The sequence below is a fragment of the Bubalus kerabau genome, chromosome 15 (genome assembly GCF_029407905.1).
Source record: "Bubalus kerabau isolate K-KA32 ecotype Philippines breed swamp buffalo chromosome 15, PCC_UOA_SB_1v2, whole genome shotgun sequence".
Taxonomy (NCBI): Eukaryota; Metazoa; Chordata; class Mammalia; order Artiodactyla; family Bovidae; genus Bubalus; species Bubalus kerabau.
Genome location: NC_073638.1, coordinates 7,948,278 through 7,967,528, shown reverse-complemented (window position 1 = coordinate 7,967,528; position 19,251 = coordinate 7,948,278). Strand labels below are relative to the sequence as shown.

At 35.3% G+C, this 19,251-nt stretch overlaps 1 protein-coding gene across 2 annotated transcripts in view; it reads right to left on the bottom strand.

Moving 5' to 3' along the window:
• Positions 1–2,167: 2,167 nt before the first annotated feature.
• Positions 2,168–19,251, bottom strand: part of PGR (progesterone receptor) — a 107,863-nt gene continuing 90,779 nt past the window's right edge. For both annotated transcript variants that reach the window (XM_055547580.1, XM_055547581.1), the window contains exons 5-8: positions 15,151–15,295; positions 13,464–13,594; positions 6,039–6,196; positions 2,168–3,279 (exon numbers count right to left, since the gene is read on the bottom strand). In XM_055547580.1, coding sequence (XP_055403555.1) covers positions 3,124–3,279; positions 6,039–6,196; positions 13,464–13,594; positions 15,151–15,295 — 590 coding nt within the window. In that variant the 3' untranslated portion in view covers positions 2,168–3,123. The remainder of the gene's footprint in view (positions 3,280–6,038; positions 6,197–13,463; positions 13,595–15,150; positions 15,296–19,251) is intronic.

Here is a 19,251-nt window from a genome sequence, read left to right as displayed (position 1 = left end):
TCTTACTAAATGAAAACTGTACTTATATTTTCTATGTTACAGTCAGTACAAGGAGAAAACTCACAAAGCAGCAAAAGAAAAGGTGGAATATTTAAAGAGTTGAAGTTAGGGGCCATGGGAAGAGAAAGTGATCAAGTCATGCACACGGAAACACATCCTGATGCAACAAACCCACGTGGGATTCATTGTAATACCAAACCCAGAGAGCGTGTCATTCAACTCCCTGGCAAGGAACATGACTGTCCTATATCAAAGTGGCTCTCAGACTAGTAGTAGAGTAAGAATATAGAATAATGCACTATTGTAATCCAGATCTGCGCAAAATCTGCAGAACCTTAGGAGAAAAAAAGTCACTCTCTGGAAGATGCAGGGAAGATACGACAGAAGTGATGTTTTGCTGAGCCTTGAGCTGAGACAGGACTGGTATCAAAAGGGGGAAATAAAGGCAGAAGACTGATCCTAAAGATTTGTGTGGTTGGAATAAAAGATGAATGTATGACAGGGGAGGATAAAGAGAGTCAAGTTACAGGAACCCATGTTTGAACATCATTTCAGAGTGACTCCTATGTCACTGCATTGATAAGAAGAGTGGACCAATTAAAATACAATTTTTGAAGATGGAGCCCAGGAAAGGATATTTGTAACAAGCTCTCCTAGAGATTGTAGTGAGCTTCCCTGGGAGATCAGACAGTAAAGAATCTGCCTGCATTGTGGGAGGCCTGGGTTTGATCCCTGGGGTGAAAAGATCCCCTGGAGAAGGGAATGGCTACCCACTTTGGTATTCGTGCCTGGAGAATTCCATGGACAGAGGAGCCTGGTGGGCTACAGCCCAGGGGTCACAAAGAGTCAGACAGTTGAGCGATTAACTCTTTCAGACTGTAATGTGCAGCTATATATATAGTTGAGAAACACTGCAGTGGGTGACTGGAAGTCAATGAATATTTTCCAGTGAGGAAATGGCAAAATTAGATCCATTTTAGGAAAATAACTTTGGCCTGGAGAATGGAGAGAGAATGAGTCTGTGTGTTTAAGACTTTGAAAGACTAGAGAGCAGTCAGCATTGCATCAGAACACACTTGTATTCACTGAAAAAGACATGTAGACAGACACACTAAGGAAGAGACCTTTTTTTACTACTGTTAAGACTATTTGAAATTCTTGGTTTAAACTCTTATTGAACGTTATAACCAAGCATTATGAAATTTGTTTATTACCTGTTTGGGACATGGACCTAAAGAACTCAAGCCATGGGTCCTGGTTAGAAATTGTTTTAATCCCTATTTCAAATGCCTTATGAAGATTCACTGTTTACAGTTGCTCTATATCTAATTCATTCTGAAAATGGAAGAAGTTATTGGCAAGAAACAGTTATGGTAACATTATGATCTGCCAGGTTTTTTTGGTCAGATGAAATCACTTTATCTTGTTTTGGGGGTTGTATTATTATTCATTAATTGATGATTCTGTTATTGCCCCTTGGTAAACTTTAAGTATCTATCAGTTTAAGGGAATGGGTAATTTAAAAATGCATTAAGAAATCAGATGCTTTAGTAAATGTTTCCTATATTGTTTTCAAAGTTTTTTTTTCTCATTAATAACTATTAATCTGCATAAAGTAGTATGCTTTATTTATAAGGGAATGTCCAATTTTAAAGAAATTTCAAAAAAGAATTAGGTCTACTAGTTTCTCTGAACTGTTAAAAATTATATATATGCCTAAAATTGGTACAAATTATTTTATTTAGAAGAAAAAATGATTGGTTTTTGTTTTTACCAGTGTTTCTTCCTGTTTTATATGTGTGTGTGTGTATTAAAAAAAAAATAGGTCTATTTAAAAAAACAGTGACACCTATTTTTTTTTTTTACATAGACCTGTTTAAAATAGTGACATCTAGGTGTCCAGTGATACCTCAGAAAAAAACTCGTGTGTCTCCTAAGGGATATTTTCAGCTCATATAACAATGTGAATTGTGTGTTTTCTAGCTATTGGTTATATTATTTTAAGCCAGTATTTAATGTTTCCTAAAATATCTCTTAGACTGTATCAGAGACACTGAAAACATTTTAACTGTGATTTGTCCACTATGCCCACTCAGTAGAGAGAGTAATACTTATCTCTTTTTTCCCCTCCCTTCTTCCCCCCCTCCCCCACCTACCCTCTATCCCTTTCTTCTTTGATGTGAAAAGTGAATAACAAGCTCTGACCAAAAGGAACATTCTACAGGAAAGTTATTATTACAGGAAAGTTATTATTAAAGATGAGGAAATATAATAGAGACTTGGTAAGGATAAGTGACTGTCCACATGCCCTAGATGTAGCTGGTGGAGTTAGACCACAGACTTTCTGGCTTCCTATTTCAATTCAGAATGCCTTGTTAAAGGACAATTCCCCCCGCAAAAGGCTAGTAGAAAACTGCAAAACTCGTGATATACTTGTCATAACACTATGGCTCTCCTTCCTTAATAACCTCCTTAGAGATCTGTGTTTCAGATCTGGGAAACAGTCTTAACATATAAGCTGGTTTTCTTAGTTTGAGGAGCATCAATCTATTTCAAGAATTTTAAACTCTTTTTCTATATATATTTTTGCATTAAAAACCCTTTGGAAAATATGGTTAAGGTTATAAATTACCTTCTCACAAAAAAGTATATACACTCATATAGCTACAATTTTGCATACCAATTTGTTTCATTTTTGTAAATATAATCGGGGAGACAAAAGGAGCTATATAGAAAGAACATAGAACAGCTTTTTGTTTTTACGTGTAAGATTCTTCTTTTCTCTAAAGTAGCTTTGTTATATGTGAAAGATAAAAATATCACCTGAATGATATGAAATGATACGGATAAGATTAACATTAACAATCACTTTAGTACTATTTCAACCTTGCAAACTCTTAAGGAAAATATGGGTTCACAAAAACACTAAAAATCTGAATTATGCTTTATAAAGGAAAACAATTAAACCTCACAACTTTTCTTTGAAATTTACCCAGTATGACACGTTATAAATGTAAGGCTTTGAGAAAAACAGTAAAAACTCGTGACCTCATAATCATGACCCCCCCCCCAAAAAAAACAGACATAGCACAAAATTTAATGTTTTAAAGATAAAAATGGCATTCACTTTTTATGAAAGAGAAGAGGTTTCACCATCCCTGCCAAGATCTTGGGTAATTGTGCAGCAATAACCTCAGACATCATTTCTGGAAATTCAACACTCAGTGCCCGGGACTGGATAAATGTATTCAAGCAGTACAGATGAAGTTGTTTGACAAGCTGTTGGTTTAACAAATGGATAAGAAACATGTAAGGAAAATAATAAATTTCTAAACTATGTAAACATCAAAGCTTATTTTTCTAATAATAGAAATGCTCAGATGTTGTTTTTTACCAAAATGAAAAAACTCCCTCCATTTCCAGAATAATATATAAAATATTACATACATATGATGAAACATTCTAATATATAGAAAGATTTAAAGAAATGAAAGTATTCTGTAATCCTATTGGATAAGCAGTGTGAACATTTGGTATATTTCAAGTTTTTCTGTTTACACATACTCAAGTATGTGCGTAATATATATATATGCATAATAATAATGTATATATGCATATATATTTCCATAAATGAAATTACTTTATAGTCTATTTCTTAATCCAGCTTTTCCCACATAACAATAGGCAAACTCTTCTATGTCAATACAAACAACCCAACCTGATTCATGTTAATCTAACTTTTTTTTGGCCACACCATACTGCATGCGGGATCTTAGTTCCCCAACCAGGGATCAATCCCACACCCTCTGCACTGGCAGCAGAGTCTTAACCACTGTGCTGCCAGGAAAGCATCATTTTAATTTAATTTTAATTCTGTCAAAATAATATTTTGCACATATTTTTGAAAGTCAGATAGTACTGCAAGACCTACAGGAGCAAAAACACAGATGCAACCACTTTGAATTACTTTAGTTTGGGTCATTTGATATTTACCTCTGTATTTCTAATAAATTATATTTCCCAAAGTTTACATTATTAAGATCCTATTAAATAAGGATTTAGCTTTCTTGTATTATACACCCACCTCCTCAACTACACATACTTTCTCTTCTTCCTATTCTCTATATAGATATATCTCAATGTTTGAATCAATATCTAGCATTTATATTATAAAAATTTTTATTGTTTCTTGCTGGATTACATTTCCTTTCCTATATGAGTTACTTTAATTTTGCTAGTGCTAATCACCTCATGTTTGTCTGCTTTTTTTGTTTGTTTTTTCTATATTTATCACAAAGCCATAGTCAAATTCTCTGACAGAATTGTAAAAACTTACTTCAGTATGTTCATACAATTAGTAATATCTCAAATCTAACTTTTTTTTTTCCTTGGTGCTAGTACCCTGAAACCCTGTGCATTAATTACTGTGCTGGGACACCCCTTTGCGTCTCTCCTGGGTTGAATCTCATACTCCTTTGGCTTACGCCAGGGTTCTGTTGTAAGAAATCCTGCAGATGCCCTTGAGAAAGGCTGTATTTGAGGTAAGGTCTAGGAGACCTTGAAAGTCTGAAAATACTTTCATGATGCCATCATATTTGTTTGATGGTTTGGCTGGTACAAAATTTTTGAAGATTTTTCTTTCCTTCAAAATTCTCCATTATTTTCTGGGTTCCAGTATTTTTGTTGAGAAGTTCTACAACATTCCGAATCCTGATGATTTGATGTGACTTGCTTCTTTTTTCACCGGTATATTTTAGGATACCCTCTTTATTCTGGGTATGCTGAAATTTTACAATAGTGTGCCTTGGTTCAATTGGATTGAGTCTGTATACTGGGCTCTTGTGCTCAGAAAATTCATATCCTTCAGTTCTAGCAACCTTTCTTTTAAGATTACTTATGCAATTTCCTCTCCTTGATTTTTTCCACTCTTTCTTTTGGAGATTACTACGAACTAGAAAATGAAGCCCTGTGGATTAATCCCCTAAATTTGCTATCTCTCTATGTTTTCATATCTTTTTCTTTTTTGTTACTTGTATCTGAGTTTTCCTGAGATTTATATTTTCTGAGTTTTATATTTATATTGAATTTTTAATTTATGCCCTCCTTTAATTATCCAAAAGTATTTTCTCACTAAATGTTCTTTTTAAAATGTTTTCTAGTCTTTTTTCATGGATGCAACATCATTCTTACTTCTGTGAGTATTTTAATTTTTGATGCTTTCTTCTGTTATCTGCACTGGAGCTTTTTCCTTCAAGTTACATTTTTTTTTTCTGTTTATTTTGTTCTCTGCCTTACATTTGAGAGACTTTATCTAAATGGCTAATAATTCTTGGCTGTTCACATTTAGTAGTGAGGCTTCATATTTGATCTAGTGAGCAGAGAGCTTTTTATGCCTTGATTATTATTTTAGTGTTTCTGAACACAGTAATGATAAAAGTTTGTATGCAATACATCTTGATTAACCCTATATATTTATCCAGTTTGGTGTTAGGCATTTCTAAGGTGCTTTTTTTTCCTTCTTGCATAAGCAGTGAGGCATACGTATCTTAAATACTTGCCTAATTATTTAAGGTAAACCCTAAAAAGTGGGAATTTGAAAGTATGCAACCTTTAACTATTGCCACACACTGCTAGATTGTCCATTAGCATTGTTGCTGACTTATAACTCCATCCAAAATGGTATGAGAGTCTTATTCTCCACGTCCATATCTTTGCTTTTCCAGTTTACATAAAATATTTTCTAACTTAAGACAAAAACATTTTGGAGCATTTTCAGGAATATGTACCACAATTCCTATCAACCATTACATTACTCTCAAATTTCACAAATACTAGTAAAAGGATATTTCAGTGATCTATACTGAAAATGAAAAAAGCACAATATAAATTGTGAGCAGTAGGATGCAAGTACTGTTCTAAAGTGTAAATACAAACATAAATTTGACGAACACACATGAAGTAAAACTTGCACTTCACACTAAAGTAATAGATAGAATTCAGAAAATAATCACTGATATTCTAAAAACCAAAATACTTACATCATGCAAGTTATCAAGAAGTTTTGTAAGCTGATAGAAACGCTGTGAGCTAGGGACCACTCCTTTTTGCCTCAAACCAATTGCCTTGATGAGCTCTCTAATGTAACTTGATCTCATCTCTTCAAACTGGTTTTGACTTCTTAGTCCTTCTAAAGGAACTGTAAGAAGATAATTATAAATGGCAGTTATGTTTAAAAAGATGACACTAGCACTTTATAATATAACTTTCTGAACTGTACAGTGGTCTCTTGTGATACGCAACTCTAGAAACAAATATCTAAATAGAAAAGAGTGCTACTAACAATTTTAGGACATGTAAAACTCTAGTTCTTTTGAAGAATATGGTAACAACAACTAGGTAAGTTAAAGAACATCTCAGCTTATTTTAGAGCCATATTAATGGATTATGCATCTGACTTAGCATCTGCTCAAAAGAGCATCTGACATTATTGTACATTCCTGCCTCAAATATTAAGTTTAAGTTTACTACTACACGTATGCTGCATCTTTTTTATTTTTTGTCTCCTGACTATTGATACAAGAGAAAGTCAGTGATGTTTGAATTTTCTCTTATATTCAGCCACTTGGCTATACTCTATTTTATTTATGTATTCATTTATTAATATTGTTAAATCTAACAGTTTGTGTTGGATTATCTTTTTTTTTTTTTTGGTATACGACAATACCATACTCAGATAATATCCTTATTTTCTCCTTTCCAACAGCTGTAGCTGTCATTTCTCCTTCATGGTTCAATACATTGGTTAAGTCTTCCAGCACAATATTAAATAATAACAGTAATGGTAAATACTTAAATTTTGTTGCTGATTTTATTGCTAAATGCCTCTCATTTCCATTATGATGTTAACTGGTAATTCACACTTCTACCTCAGAAACCTTTAATTCATACATCCAAATCTTAGGCACAACATCCTATTATAGCCCATTCTCTTGTTTCCACTATATAGTCAATAAACCTACAGCCTTTCTCCTAAGTCTTTCCGGTTCTTCTGTTGTGACTTGTCTGAGATGTCCTGGTTGGTTTCTTTAGCAACTCTATTACCAGAACTCCCAGCTCCCTTATTTCCTTTTACTTCGGTCGCAACTGTCCCACAAACAAATCTTCAACCATAAGTGAAGTTTCTGCAACTATATCCAGATTACTGAAAGAAAAATCACATAATCTATGGATTTATGCATTTAGATATTTATGATCTTCACCTTTAGCAATATTTCTAGAGAGAAGTGTACTTCATTTGAGCAAAGTCAACTCTATGTCTCCAGCAAAGGTAGATAAATAAAGCTTTTAAAAAACCTCTTTCTTTATTCCCTGTATCCCAACAGACCTTGACTTCTACTTCCCTTGGAAAAAGAAGGCCAGAGATAATAAGCCAATAGAAACTAAGAGTTAACTCTGGTTTAGAGTCTTCAAGAGCTCAGATCCTCAGTATAAAAGGGACTTATGTAATTTGGGCAATAGAACACTTTTGTGCCAACTGAAATCTTAACTGTATGTATATCATGTTGAAGCCTGTCTTGACTTGCTTGACTGAAAACTTAACTGTATGTATATCATGTTGAAGCCTGTCTTGACATCAATGACTTTCTCTTGTATCAATAGTCAGGAGACAAAAAACAAAAAAGATGCAGCATATGTATCGTTGTAAACTTAAACTAAATATTTGAGACAGGAATGTACAATAATGTCAGATGCTCTTCTGAGCAGATGCTAAGTCAGATGCATAATCCATTAATATGGCTCTAAAATAAGCTGAGATGTTCTTTAACTTACCTAGTAAACTTAACTGTATGTGTATCATAACATATAGTGTTATAACATATAGTATCATAACCTATTCCCTTTACTTCATATAGCAACTATTTTAAACACCCATAACTCTTTTTAACAATCCCAACCAATTTTCACATCTCCCTCACTCTTCACCATGACTATAAAATTATTTTTTCTTCTGATTACTGAAGTATTGTTTTCTCATTGGGCTTTAAAGAGCTGGAAAACTAGTAACCCAAAGCCTTCGACACTATCCATCTACCTGTTGAGGACCAGACTTGAAGCAATTATCCTTACTTCAGGAAAATCAGGCCTAATCTCATCCTGCCTCATCCTATTAGTATCAACCACTAACAACATGCTCCCAGGATATGATAATCTAGTCACTAGGCTCTCATCCTATGCTCCTAGGATATCTCTGAAAATTATTCTCCTTTCCACTCTCTTCCTTAGATTTCAGATCTATGATGAACCAGCTATAAAAAAGTTATTTCTATTTTATTTGAGCTCTTTATATTAATTCATTGTTTTCTTAATTATTACACTCAGCATTACATGACTGGAGAATTTTCTCTGAGATTCTTATTGATTCCATATGTGGGTTTTCAGCATTTCTTGTAAATATATTAGTGGCAAGTGGGAGAGAGTGAGTCAAGGGCAGTTAGCAATATGCTTGCTATTTTAGGTGAGAATACTTTAAAAAACACTTATTTTTGGTTTAGTTATTTAAAAATAGCATGTATCAATTAGAAAAATTTTGAAAAATACTGAAAATACAAAGAAAATTATAAGTCACCTGAGATCCTACAATTCAACAATTTGGGATATTTAATAATATTATATTGAGAATATTTACGTAATTAAATCATTCAAAATTCTTCACATATGAATGTTTTACTTCTCACATAAAATTTAATATCACAGAAATGTGTAGTAAATGCAAGTTATTTAATTATCATTCAACACTTGCATCATGCAACATCATGCAATATTTTACTAATATAAACAATACTTGCACTCATCTCACACGCTAGTAAAATAATGCTCAAAATTCTCCAAGACAGGCTTCAACAGTACGTGAACTGTGAACTTCCAGATGTTTGAGCTGGATTTAGAAAATGCAGAGAAACCAGAGATCAAATTGCCAACCTCTGCTGGATCATCAAAAAAGCAAGCGAGTTCCAGAAAAACATCTACTTCTGCTTTATGGACTATGCCAAAGCCTTTGACTATGTGGACCACAAGAAACTGGAAAATTCTTGAAGAGATGGGAATACCAGACCACCTGACCTGCCTCTTGAGAAACTGTATGCAGGTCAGGAAGCAACAGTTAGAACTGGACATGGAACAACAGACTGGTTCCATGAAAAGGAGTACGTCAAGGCTATATATTGTCACCCTGTTTATTTAACTTATATGCAGAGTACATCATGAGAAACGCTAGGCTGGAGGAAGCATAAGTTGGAATCAAGATTTCCAGGAGAAATATCAATAACCTCAGATATGCTGATGAAACCACTGTTATGGCAGAAAGCGAAGAAGAACTAAAGAGCCTTCTGAGAAAAGTGAAAGAGGAGAATGAAAAAGTTGGCTTAAAGCTCAACATTCAGGAAACAAAGATCATGGCATTTGGTCCCATCACTTTATGGCAAATAGATGGGGAAACAGTGGAAACAATGACAAACTTTATTTTGGGGAGCTCCAAAATCACTGCAGATGGTGACTGCAACCATGAAATTAAAAGACGCTTGCCCCTTGGAAGACAAGCTATGACCAACCTAGACAGCATATTAAAAAGCAGAGACATTATTTTGCCAACAAAGGTCCATCTAGTCAAAGCTATGGTTTTTCCAGTAGTCATGTATGGATGTGAGAATTGGACTATAAAGAAAGCTGAGTGCTGAAGAATTGATGCTTTTGAACTGTGGTGTTGGAGAAGACTCTTGAGAGTCCCTTGGACTGCAAGGAGATCCAACCAGTCCATCCTAAAGGAAATCAGTCCTGAATATTCATTGGAAGGACTGATGCTGAAGATGAAACTCCAATATTTTGGCCACTTGATGCGAAGACCTGACTCACTGAAAAAGACCCTCATGCTGGGAAAGATTGAAGGCAGGAGGAGAGGAGGACGACAGAGGATGAGATGGTTGGATGGCATCACTGACTCAATGGACATGAGTTTGAACAAGCTCTGGGAGATGGTGAAGGACAGGGAAGCCTGGCGTGCTGCAGTCCATGGGGTAGCAAAGAGCCGGACATGACTGGGTGACTCAACAACAACAAAGGATAGCTTTTAAATTTCTCCATGGTCTCTTTTTCCTCTAAATTATTTTTCTATTTTGTCTTTATGTTTGATATCAAAAACCTTCCTCAGATGCCCTTGTTGTTTATTTATATTCAAGCGTGGAAACTAAAAAGCTGATTGCTAGTTCTGTTTGAATAGTAGCTATTATTGACTGTAAGCTTTAGTGGAGGGCATTCTGGCTGAGCTATTTCAAAGAGAAAGCCTTGCTATTGGCATATTTAGTTCTTTTTTTTTCTAGCTTAATAAATTCTTTATAAAAGAATCTTTCATTTTCCTATCTGGAGAATATAAACCTGGATAACAGTGTTCTGATAACAGGACTGGTGATTTTGGAGGGTGTTGTCTCAACATTTGGTGTATAATCTTAATCTGTTTACACTATCCCCCTTCACCCTCATCAGTGCCTGCAATCCACCAACCCAACTGCCTTCTGTTACATCCTCTTCAGGGAATAAACCTACAATCTCTGCCTTAGTTGCAGAACAACTGCAACATTGGTGGATATTTAGAAACACATTTCCAAGAGAACTTGGTGTTTTTAATTCTACTTTCACTCTCATAAAAAAAAAAGATCACGGTTGTCACTAACTGCAAAACATGTTAGAGGTTCAGTGATACAAATCAAGGTACTTGCTTTTTGACTTTTATTACTTCTGGCTTAGAAACCACTTTCTCATTCAGTCACATCTGACTCTTTGAGACCACGTGAACTGTGGCCTGCCAGGCTCCTCTGTCCATGGGTTCTGCCAGGCAAGAATACTGGAGCGGGTTGCCATTTCCTCCTCCAGAGGATCTTCTTGACCCAAAGACAGAACCTTGCATCTTCTGTGTCTCCTGGCAGGCAGGTTCTTTACCACTGAACCACCCGGGAAGCCCTCCACTTTCTCAGGTACACTAAATTAGTTTCTGCTTGCTGGCTTGTGGGATTTTATTGCTACTGATATTGCTTTCATTTTATTTACTTTATTTTATTTTTAAAGAAATCCCTTGACTAATAGTTTTATGTAGTTTAAAAGGAACAATGATTAAAGTGTGTATTCAACCTGCCATATTTTCCTGGATATCTGTATTTTAATTTTTAATGGCAAATGGGTGGTTTAAATTCTTATCAAGTCATTGAGCTTTTCTTTGGCCAACTTTTCTATTGCATATATTTTTTAAAAGTATTCTTTGAGATTTCTCATTTTTATTCCTTTTAGCTTATTTTTTACAAGCTAAAGTGTTTACAACTATGAGCCACTTATTTTAGGATACAATTTGAGCTAAATATTCAAACTAAGTTTTCCTCAAACATAAAGCTTCTTTTCTCAACAATATTTATTTGTTCCATACTCAAAGACTTCTAGTGTTTCCATTATAGAATATAAAGTTCTAGTATATATAGTCTGATTTGACTAAGAATTCAGAGTATGTATTTTCCACATTATTAATTATTCTAACTTTCTAATTCTCTCCCTATCCCCATATTTTTGTAATACTTACCTATTTTTTAAGATTTAAAGATGAATTTCAATAGCTGTGCCAAGTGTCTCCTCAAAATCCCATTAAAATTTGTGTAGATTTTATTACACAAATTATTACATATAATACTAAATAATTTATATATGTTTATATACATAGTACTATTCACTAAGTACATGATTTTCCCTTTTCTTAAAGTTGCAAATGGCTGAAAACCTTGCCTTCCATGGTATGTGAGTGGAAGTCATGTGTATCTCCCTTCCTTTCCTTACAACTGTCTTCCCTTAGCACTGCTCTAGTGATTATGGAGGCAGGTGTCAAGGTGCTGCCTCCATCTGCCTGAACAGCTGAGTGATAACAATGAGTCTCCCTGTAGATCTGCAGTGAAAATATAGTCAGAAGAATAAGTACTTAAAATTCTTGAAAGCTACTGAGGTTTAGGGCTTGTTTGGTTCCCTGCATAATGTAGCCTACCCATAAAGACAGTATTATGTTAATGCTATCAACTAATTTGGGAGACCTAGGACCATCTATGATATATCTACTATTGAATTCATTACGACCAAGAAAGGAATTGACAGGCGTTAACTGCTGTATTATTAAAGTTCTTTCAGTTGATTGTTGGCCAGTCCCATATCAATTCCGTTGTCTACTTTGTGCTTTTTTTAATCAAATTATGCTTGAAGGTCTGTGTTCCCAATAGAGTTTCCAAGGGTTGGGTAAAGGGCTATGGTTCCCTAGATCCTGTATTAATCTGTGTCTGGGCACAGACTTCATGAGGTAAACTGCCTTCTTAAGAGTTCAGCTTTTCTGCCTTTCCTCTTGATATGCTCCCCTGGCCCTACCATGTAAGATTCATGCCTCTAGAAGGAAATCCTTGCAGAAATCTTTTCTGATAAAGACTGCTGTCTCACTTTCTACCCTCAGTTCTTAGCTCTCTGTGGTTTCCTTTCAAATCACAATGACTGAAGGAGGAACCAATTCAAACAGTCAAGGTTGAGTCTACCCGTGTGTGGGAAGGGCACAGGAAAGGGTAAAAGGTGGAAGCAATTTAAAAAGTGTTCCACTCAGACCCTGGGAGATCCATGGAGGCAGGGGGGCACATGTTCTTTGTGTGTGAGAACGAATGAATGGACGTCTGCCCACTCTCGTGGTGACCAGCGCTATTTCTTCTGGGTACACAGCTAAGCGGCGTTCCCAAGCTCTCCCACAATTAGGGTGGACCATAGAACGTGGGTGGAAGATAGTTCCAGATCTAGTCTTCAAACCTTCTCTTACTCAGTGCTCATCTTCTAGTCAGATAAAATGGAAGACTCCAAGCTGATACAAAGGGTAGAGCCTCTGGATGAAAGGAGCCTGGGTTTTCTTGGCCAACCCACTGGACTGACTGTGAGTGGTCCATAAACTGTTATTATATTATGCTACTGATTCTTGCAGTTATGTGTTATAACTGTTAGATTATCCTGACATAAAGTGAACAGTTACAAATAAAACTGTGTGTTTTATAGAGTAAATCCTTTGTAGGATGGGGGTGAAGGGAAGCACAGTCTGTGTTTATGCAGTATTAATTAGTTTATAATAGTTAATTGGATGAATAAGAAAAAGTTATTTAATCATGTTTTACCCAAAAAAAGAATAGAAACTGGCTTACTTGATGGGCTATTTTAGTATTAGGTGATAGATAAAATCTGAGAAATATGAGGTAACTTTATTATAGTCTATAGATGCTTCTCTTTTGCAGTTTCCAACTCATTAAGATTCATAACTCATCTATAATCATACAATAGTACTGTTGTTTGAGATTTCCTTAATGAATTAAAAATTAAAAAAGTAAATCTCTTGCATTCAGTTACTTATACTCACTCACTTGTATTAAGAAGTAGCAATACTTTCATACAGAGGAACTCTTCTTGGGTGACTTGAAGCTTCACAAACTCCTGTGGGATCTGCCACATGGTTAGGCATAATGAATAGAATGATGACTCCTTCATCCGCTGTCTTGCACCACACACAACACACAAAAGAAAAACCAACAGTGGAAAAAAAAATAAACACACACGGTCTTAGCTAGTTTAAGTAATTTATGAACGGTTATGAGTTTTATTTATTACCTGATTTATTGAACATGGCTTTTTATAAACAAACTCAATATTTGGAATTTTAAACGTCTTCTAAATTTACTCACACTAATGGATTTTGAGGTTAAAAATTTTTGAAGTTGGAAGTTTATTTTAAATACACATTAACTAAGATTAATGTTGCTATTCACTTTTACTATCACATGTTAAAAACCTAACCCAAGAAAGGAGAGCAAAGTTGTAGCAGTTAAAAATGTGGTGCTGAGAAACACTCAGAAAATATTTATTTACTGATTTTTTTTCCTTGTGGATAAAATATGTAAAATTTTGTGTGCAATCCAATGGGAGAGTGAATTCACAGAAATTGAATAGTGTAGAATACTTCGGTGCATTCAGTTTAGAATATTCGTGTACAATGGCTACACTGTGAATGATTTTAGAGGAAATATATGGTGATATAGAAAAGAGAACACTAGCGGCATTAAATAACTGACAAGACAAACATGAATTCTGAAATACTGAGGGCATTTACTTAAGGTATTTTCTCAGCCATGTACTGTTTTGTAGTATCTGCACTGGTCAAAGAAGTGATCAGGAATGGTGGGAAAAACAAGACAAAACTAGATTTGACTCAGGACAGATAAAATTAATCCCAACCATCACTTGGATTCTTTGGCAAAGTACGAAGTCTCCTTTGCCTTAGTTTTCTGAACCCTTTAGGGTGCTGATTCCTTACAAATTTCAAGGGGCTGTGGGATAAAATAGAATAACATATATGAAAGTTACCTGCAATCTCTAAAGTTTAGTAAAGTTTGGTAAGTTTAGTAAGTTTAGTGAAGTTTAGTATAACTTATCATTTTATATAATTCTGAGTCAACAGACTCAATTAGGACAGTACAAATACTTTCAAGAAAAGATTCTTATTCAGTTTAAAGTTATATGTAGAAAGTTAATTATAGTAATTCCAATATAATCAAGCAAATTGGATTCGATTTTATTATCTTTCAATGTTTTAAATAAATTACCAGTCTAATTTGTCTTCTAGGAAGACAAATAATATTTTTACTTTTTGACAGTAAGTCAATACTTTTAAGCAAAATTATTCCTTGTTTACTTCATTATCTTCATTACTGTCAATGTAAAAATTTTAACTTGATAAACTAAACATTTATTTGGTCTTTAAGAAGACCAAATGTATTTCTTGATACATTTCTGAAGTTTAAGAAATTTTTATTTGTGACAACTACTATATATTGAAATAAAAGAGAAAGCTCTAAACAGCAAATCACGGATAATACATTTTTACTAATATTGTCAGTTCCAGTTATATTTTGAGGTAGTTCCAAGAAACATTTCAGGAAATTTTTATTATTTAGGACACTGGGTGTATGATCATCTACTGAAATGTAGTTTTCAAGATTATCCTACATATACACTTTTGATAATAATAACAACAAAAGTCAAGTTACTACTTACTCATTTAGTATTAGATCAGGCGCAAAATATAGCATCTGTCCACTGACATGCTTATAAGATCTCCATCCTAGTCCAAATACCATTAAACTCATCCAAGAATACTGGATGAGAGTTATTTGGTCATCAATATGTAAGTTACGAAAACCTACAAAACAAATTTAAAAATAGAATGATCCCTGTGTCAACAATCACTATGTCAAAACCTGAAAAATAAACATTTGAAAACAGATGTAAGTAGGCTATGCTCCAATACCTTGGCCACCTGATACAAAGAGCTGACTCACTGGAAAAGACCCTGATGCTGGGAAAGATTGAGAGCAGGAGGAGAAGAGGGTGACAGAGGATGAGATGGTTGGATGGCATCATCGACTCAATGGACACGAGTCTGAGCAAAACTCTGGGAGATAGTGAAGGACAGGGAAGCATGGTGTGCTACAGTCCATGGGGTTGCAACGGGTTGGACACGACTTAGCAGTGGAACAACAAAACAAGGGTAATGTTTTCAGTCAAAATATTTATATACAAAAAAAAATCAGGAAATAATAATAATAAAGTTAGAAAAAATTAAAGAGGATAAGAGATTGGAATTCATTAAAATTAGTCATTGTGATTTAGTATTTCTGGGAACTCGCTAATTAAATCAAACGTATCATTTATTCATGTAACATTTATATATGGAGAGTCAATTATGGACCAGGCACTGTGTTAAAATGCTGCATTACAAAGATGAGTAAGACAAAACCCTTGCCCTAAAAAGAATCTTAAAAGATAGAGAAGGTAAGAAGGAATCCACCAGGCAGTAGAGAGAATAGGAAAACTGCCCCAGACAGAGATAATGCCTGAGCAGAAGAAAGTCAGACTGCTGAGGAATCTCAACTCTTTGGGATTTAAACATAAATTGATTTATTTTGTAAAACCCCTGTTTTGTTTTGCTACCTCTAATTTTTCTTTAACAACTCTTAATTAAAATTTGAGTGGATTCCACAGGTTTCTGATCACTTTTGCTTTCTGAAACTTAATCCAGTTTCATTTTAAACTCCCCTATGGCTTAAAGTCTGTATGTATATGGGTGTGTGTGTGGGTGTGTGTGTGTGGTGTGAGTGTCCTGGTCTTTCACACCTTCACAACCTCTCCCTTTTAGATCTTTCTCTGGTTTTGGTGGCAGAGGAAGAATGGCAGGAAAAGGGCAAATGCATCGTGACTTAAGATAGTCAGCTTTTTTTCCCAGCTCTTTCCAATTCTCTTTTTGCCTGCTTGGGGAAAGATAACCAGTTTAGCACTGATAACGTAAAGAAGGGTAAGGCAAAGAGGTGTTTGGAGGCGTGGGCTGGTGTTGGATCATAGGTGGTCTTGCATGCCTATGAAGCAGCAAGGGGAGTAATATAGCATGATTTACACTATGCAGGGCTCACTGGCAGCCATGTGGAGGATGTGTTCAAGGGAAAAGGTCTGAAGTTAGGGAGAGAAATTGGGAGCTATTGCCAAAGGCCAGGAGAGAGATGATAAAAGCTCGAAATAAGTCAACAGGTAGGAGTAGAGAAGATAGAACACATAGGAGAAAGTTTTAAAGAGTAAAATTAAAGAAATTGGCAACTGAATATATACAGATTGGAAAAAGAGGAAGTCAAATAGATGTTTCAGTTTTTACTTGAATGGTGCATGATGATGATAACAGCATTACTGAGACAAAATAAAGGAGAAAAAACAGGCGAGAGAGAAAATAAGAAAGCTTTGGACCTATTTGAGGGACCAATGGAAGATCTGTTTCCATAGGAATTAGAGGTATGGGGACATATGGAGCAAAAGATATAAAACTCTAAATTAAATTGTACTTGAGTACTTGAAACAGTAAAAGTGGGTGAAATATTTCATTAAAGGTATAAAGAAAACAAACATTTTGGTAGGATCATCAACCATGTTCTATAAAACCTTTTAAATAACATCTATTCCTTCTAAGACTCTGCTGAAGTCCACTTACAAAGGACCTATTTCAAGAGTCAAACTAAATTCTTTAGATCTCAAGTGTAAAAGAACTTTATTTCCTGATTTGGTTAATTATCTCAAAGTAAACAGAAAAGGCTATCTTTCCTTCATGTACTTCCTGCTATTCCCATCTTCATATGAATAGCAGGAAGACTACTCTTTTCTTCCTGGAAATTCTTAATCTCAGAGAGACTGAAAACAACCTTAGCACATATTCATAATCAGCGGTACCACAGCAGGTATTTGCCCCTTTAGAGGCAGCGGGACTTCCCTCCCACTCCCCCTCTCTTTTTCCCTCTATGCGAATAGCTTCCCATCGTTTGCAGTTTGGTCAACCAAACTACAAAAGCAAGTACCCTACATTCCCACAAGGAAGCTGGCTAAGGTCTCTGGTTCCCTGGGTTTGAGATCTAGGTTTGATCTGTAGAATACCTACTATCTGGACTTTGAAGCAAAAAATAGTAAAACAAAGATCAAGATATGGGTAGGCTTTACTTATGATGGTGGTGGTGCCTAACGACGGTGGGATCCAATGGGGTCATTTGTGATGCTTGTCTTGGCCCTCCAGAGAGGCCTTGGTTTCTGTCTCCTCTTCAGACTTGTCCTTCTATTCAGTGAAGCCCTGACGTCTTTTCAGAAAATTATGCTTTTCTTTTTTGTTTGGTTTTTGATAGCAGGATGTTTTTGGTTTTTAAAACTTAGTAGAGTTGGTGTTTATTGCTTACTTCCTGACTGACTCAGGTACAGAAAGACTCTCTAAAAATAACTAGCCAAGAAAAACTTGGCATGCAATTTTCATAATTCTCTCTTTATTTTCATGTCATCTTGAAGTTCATGTTTATATATTACCTGTTTTTTTTTAATTATGAGTCACTCAATACATCTAGTACAGAAATGCCACTTGTAAACTACATACTTTATAGGCTTTAAAAAATGGGTAATTACTTCTTCCATTAAGTTTAGGATCATTTGATAAGAGATAAATAATAAAGTTTCCTAATTCCTGAAAAGCAAGAGTCCCTCAAGGGAGGCACATATAGACTTGGCTTATTTTGGGTATGTTATAATATAAAAGGCAAATCTTGGTGAAATAAAATATAAACTTACCAATATTTATAGCAGAAAGTATATTCTTTCTATATAACAGAATGAAAAAAAATCAGAAAAATAGCTTTATTTACTCCCCCTTTGAGTGAGTTTATCTGAGATAAGTGTACAATGTTAAATTGACTTTAACATGCTTAGTACAGAAGTGCAATTTTTTGAAGCCATTAACTGTAATATCATTCATTACTTTATACTGAAACAAAGACGGGAACACTGAGATCAAATTCCCATTGATGATAATGATCAGGTAAACTCAGTACTTTTGAGATGAGGATCAAAATGAAAACCTCCACACAGAGAAGTGATGGATGACCTGTAATTGTGTTCAACAAGTAGTAAAGAAAAATGCTCTTTCCTTTTAAGTGACTTGACCTGATAATTTCTGTCACAAACTGTCCAAGCCTTAATGCCTAAAACAAATTGGAAAGAAAGTGTACGGTAACACCTGGCCTACATGACCTTCTAGGTTTTCCTGGCTTAATCCCAAAGATTTGATAAAATATACCGGTTGTGCTCCTGTAACGGAGAAGGCAATGGCACCCCACTCCAGTACTCTTGCCTGGAAAATCCCATGGATGGAGGAGCCTGGTGGGCTGCAGTCCATGGGGTCGCTAAGAGTCGGACACGACTGAGCGACTTCCCTTTCACTTTTCACTTTCATGCATTGGAGAAGGAAATGGCAACCCACTCCAGTGTTCTTGCCTGGAGAATCCCAGGGACGGGGGAGCCAGGTAGGCTGCCATCTATGGGGTCGCACAGAGTCAGACACGACTGAAGCGACTTAGCAGCAGCAGCAGCAGCAGTGCTCCTGTAAAAACTGTCATGTACTGAAACAGTTAATCTATAACAAGGGAAGAGCATCGACTGTCTCAGCACCTTCCCACACAAGCACAAAGAAGCCTCAGCACAGCAAGTGTAATCACCACCATATGTTTGATGAACTTATGCATAAATGTGAACTTGAGTGTAAAGATTTAAGGCAGCATAGTTCTCAAAAAGCTAAGGGGCCTT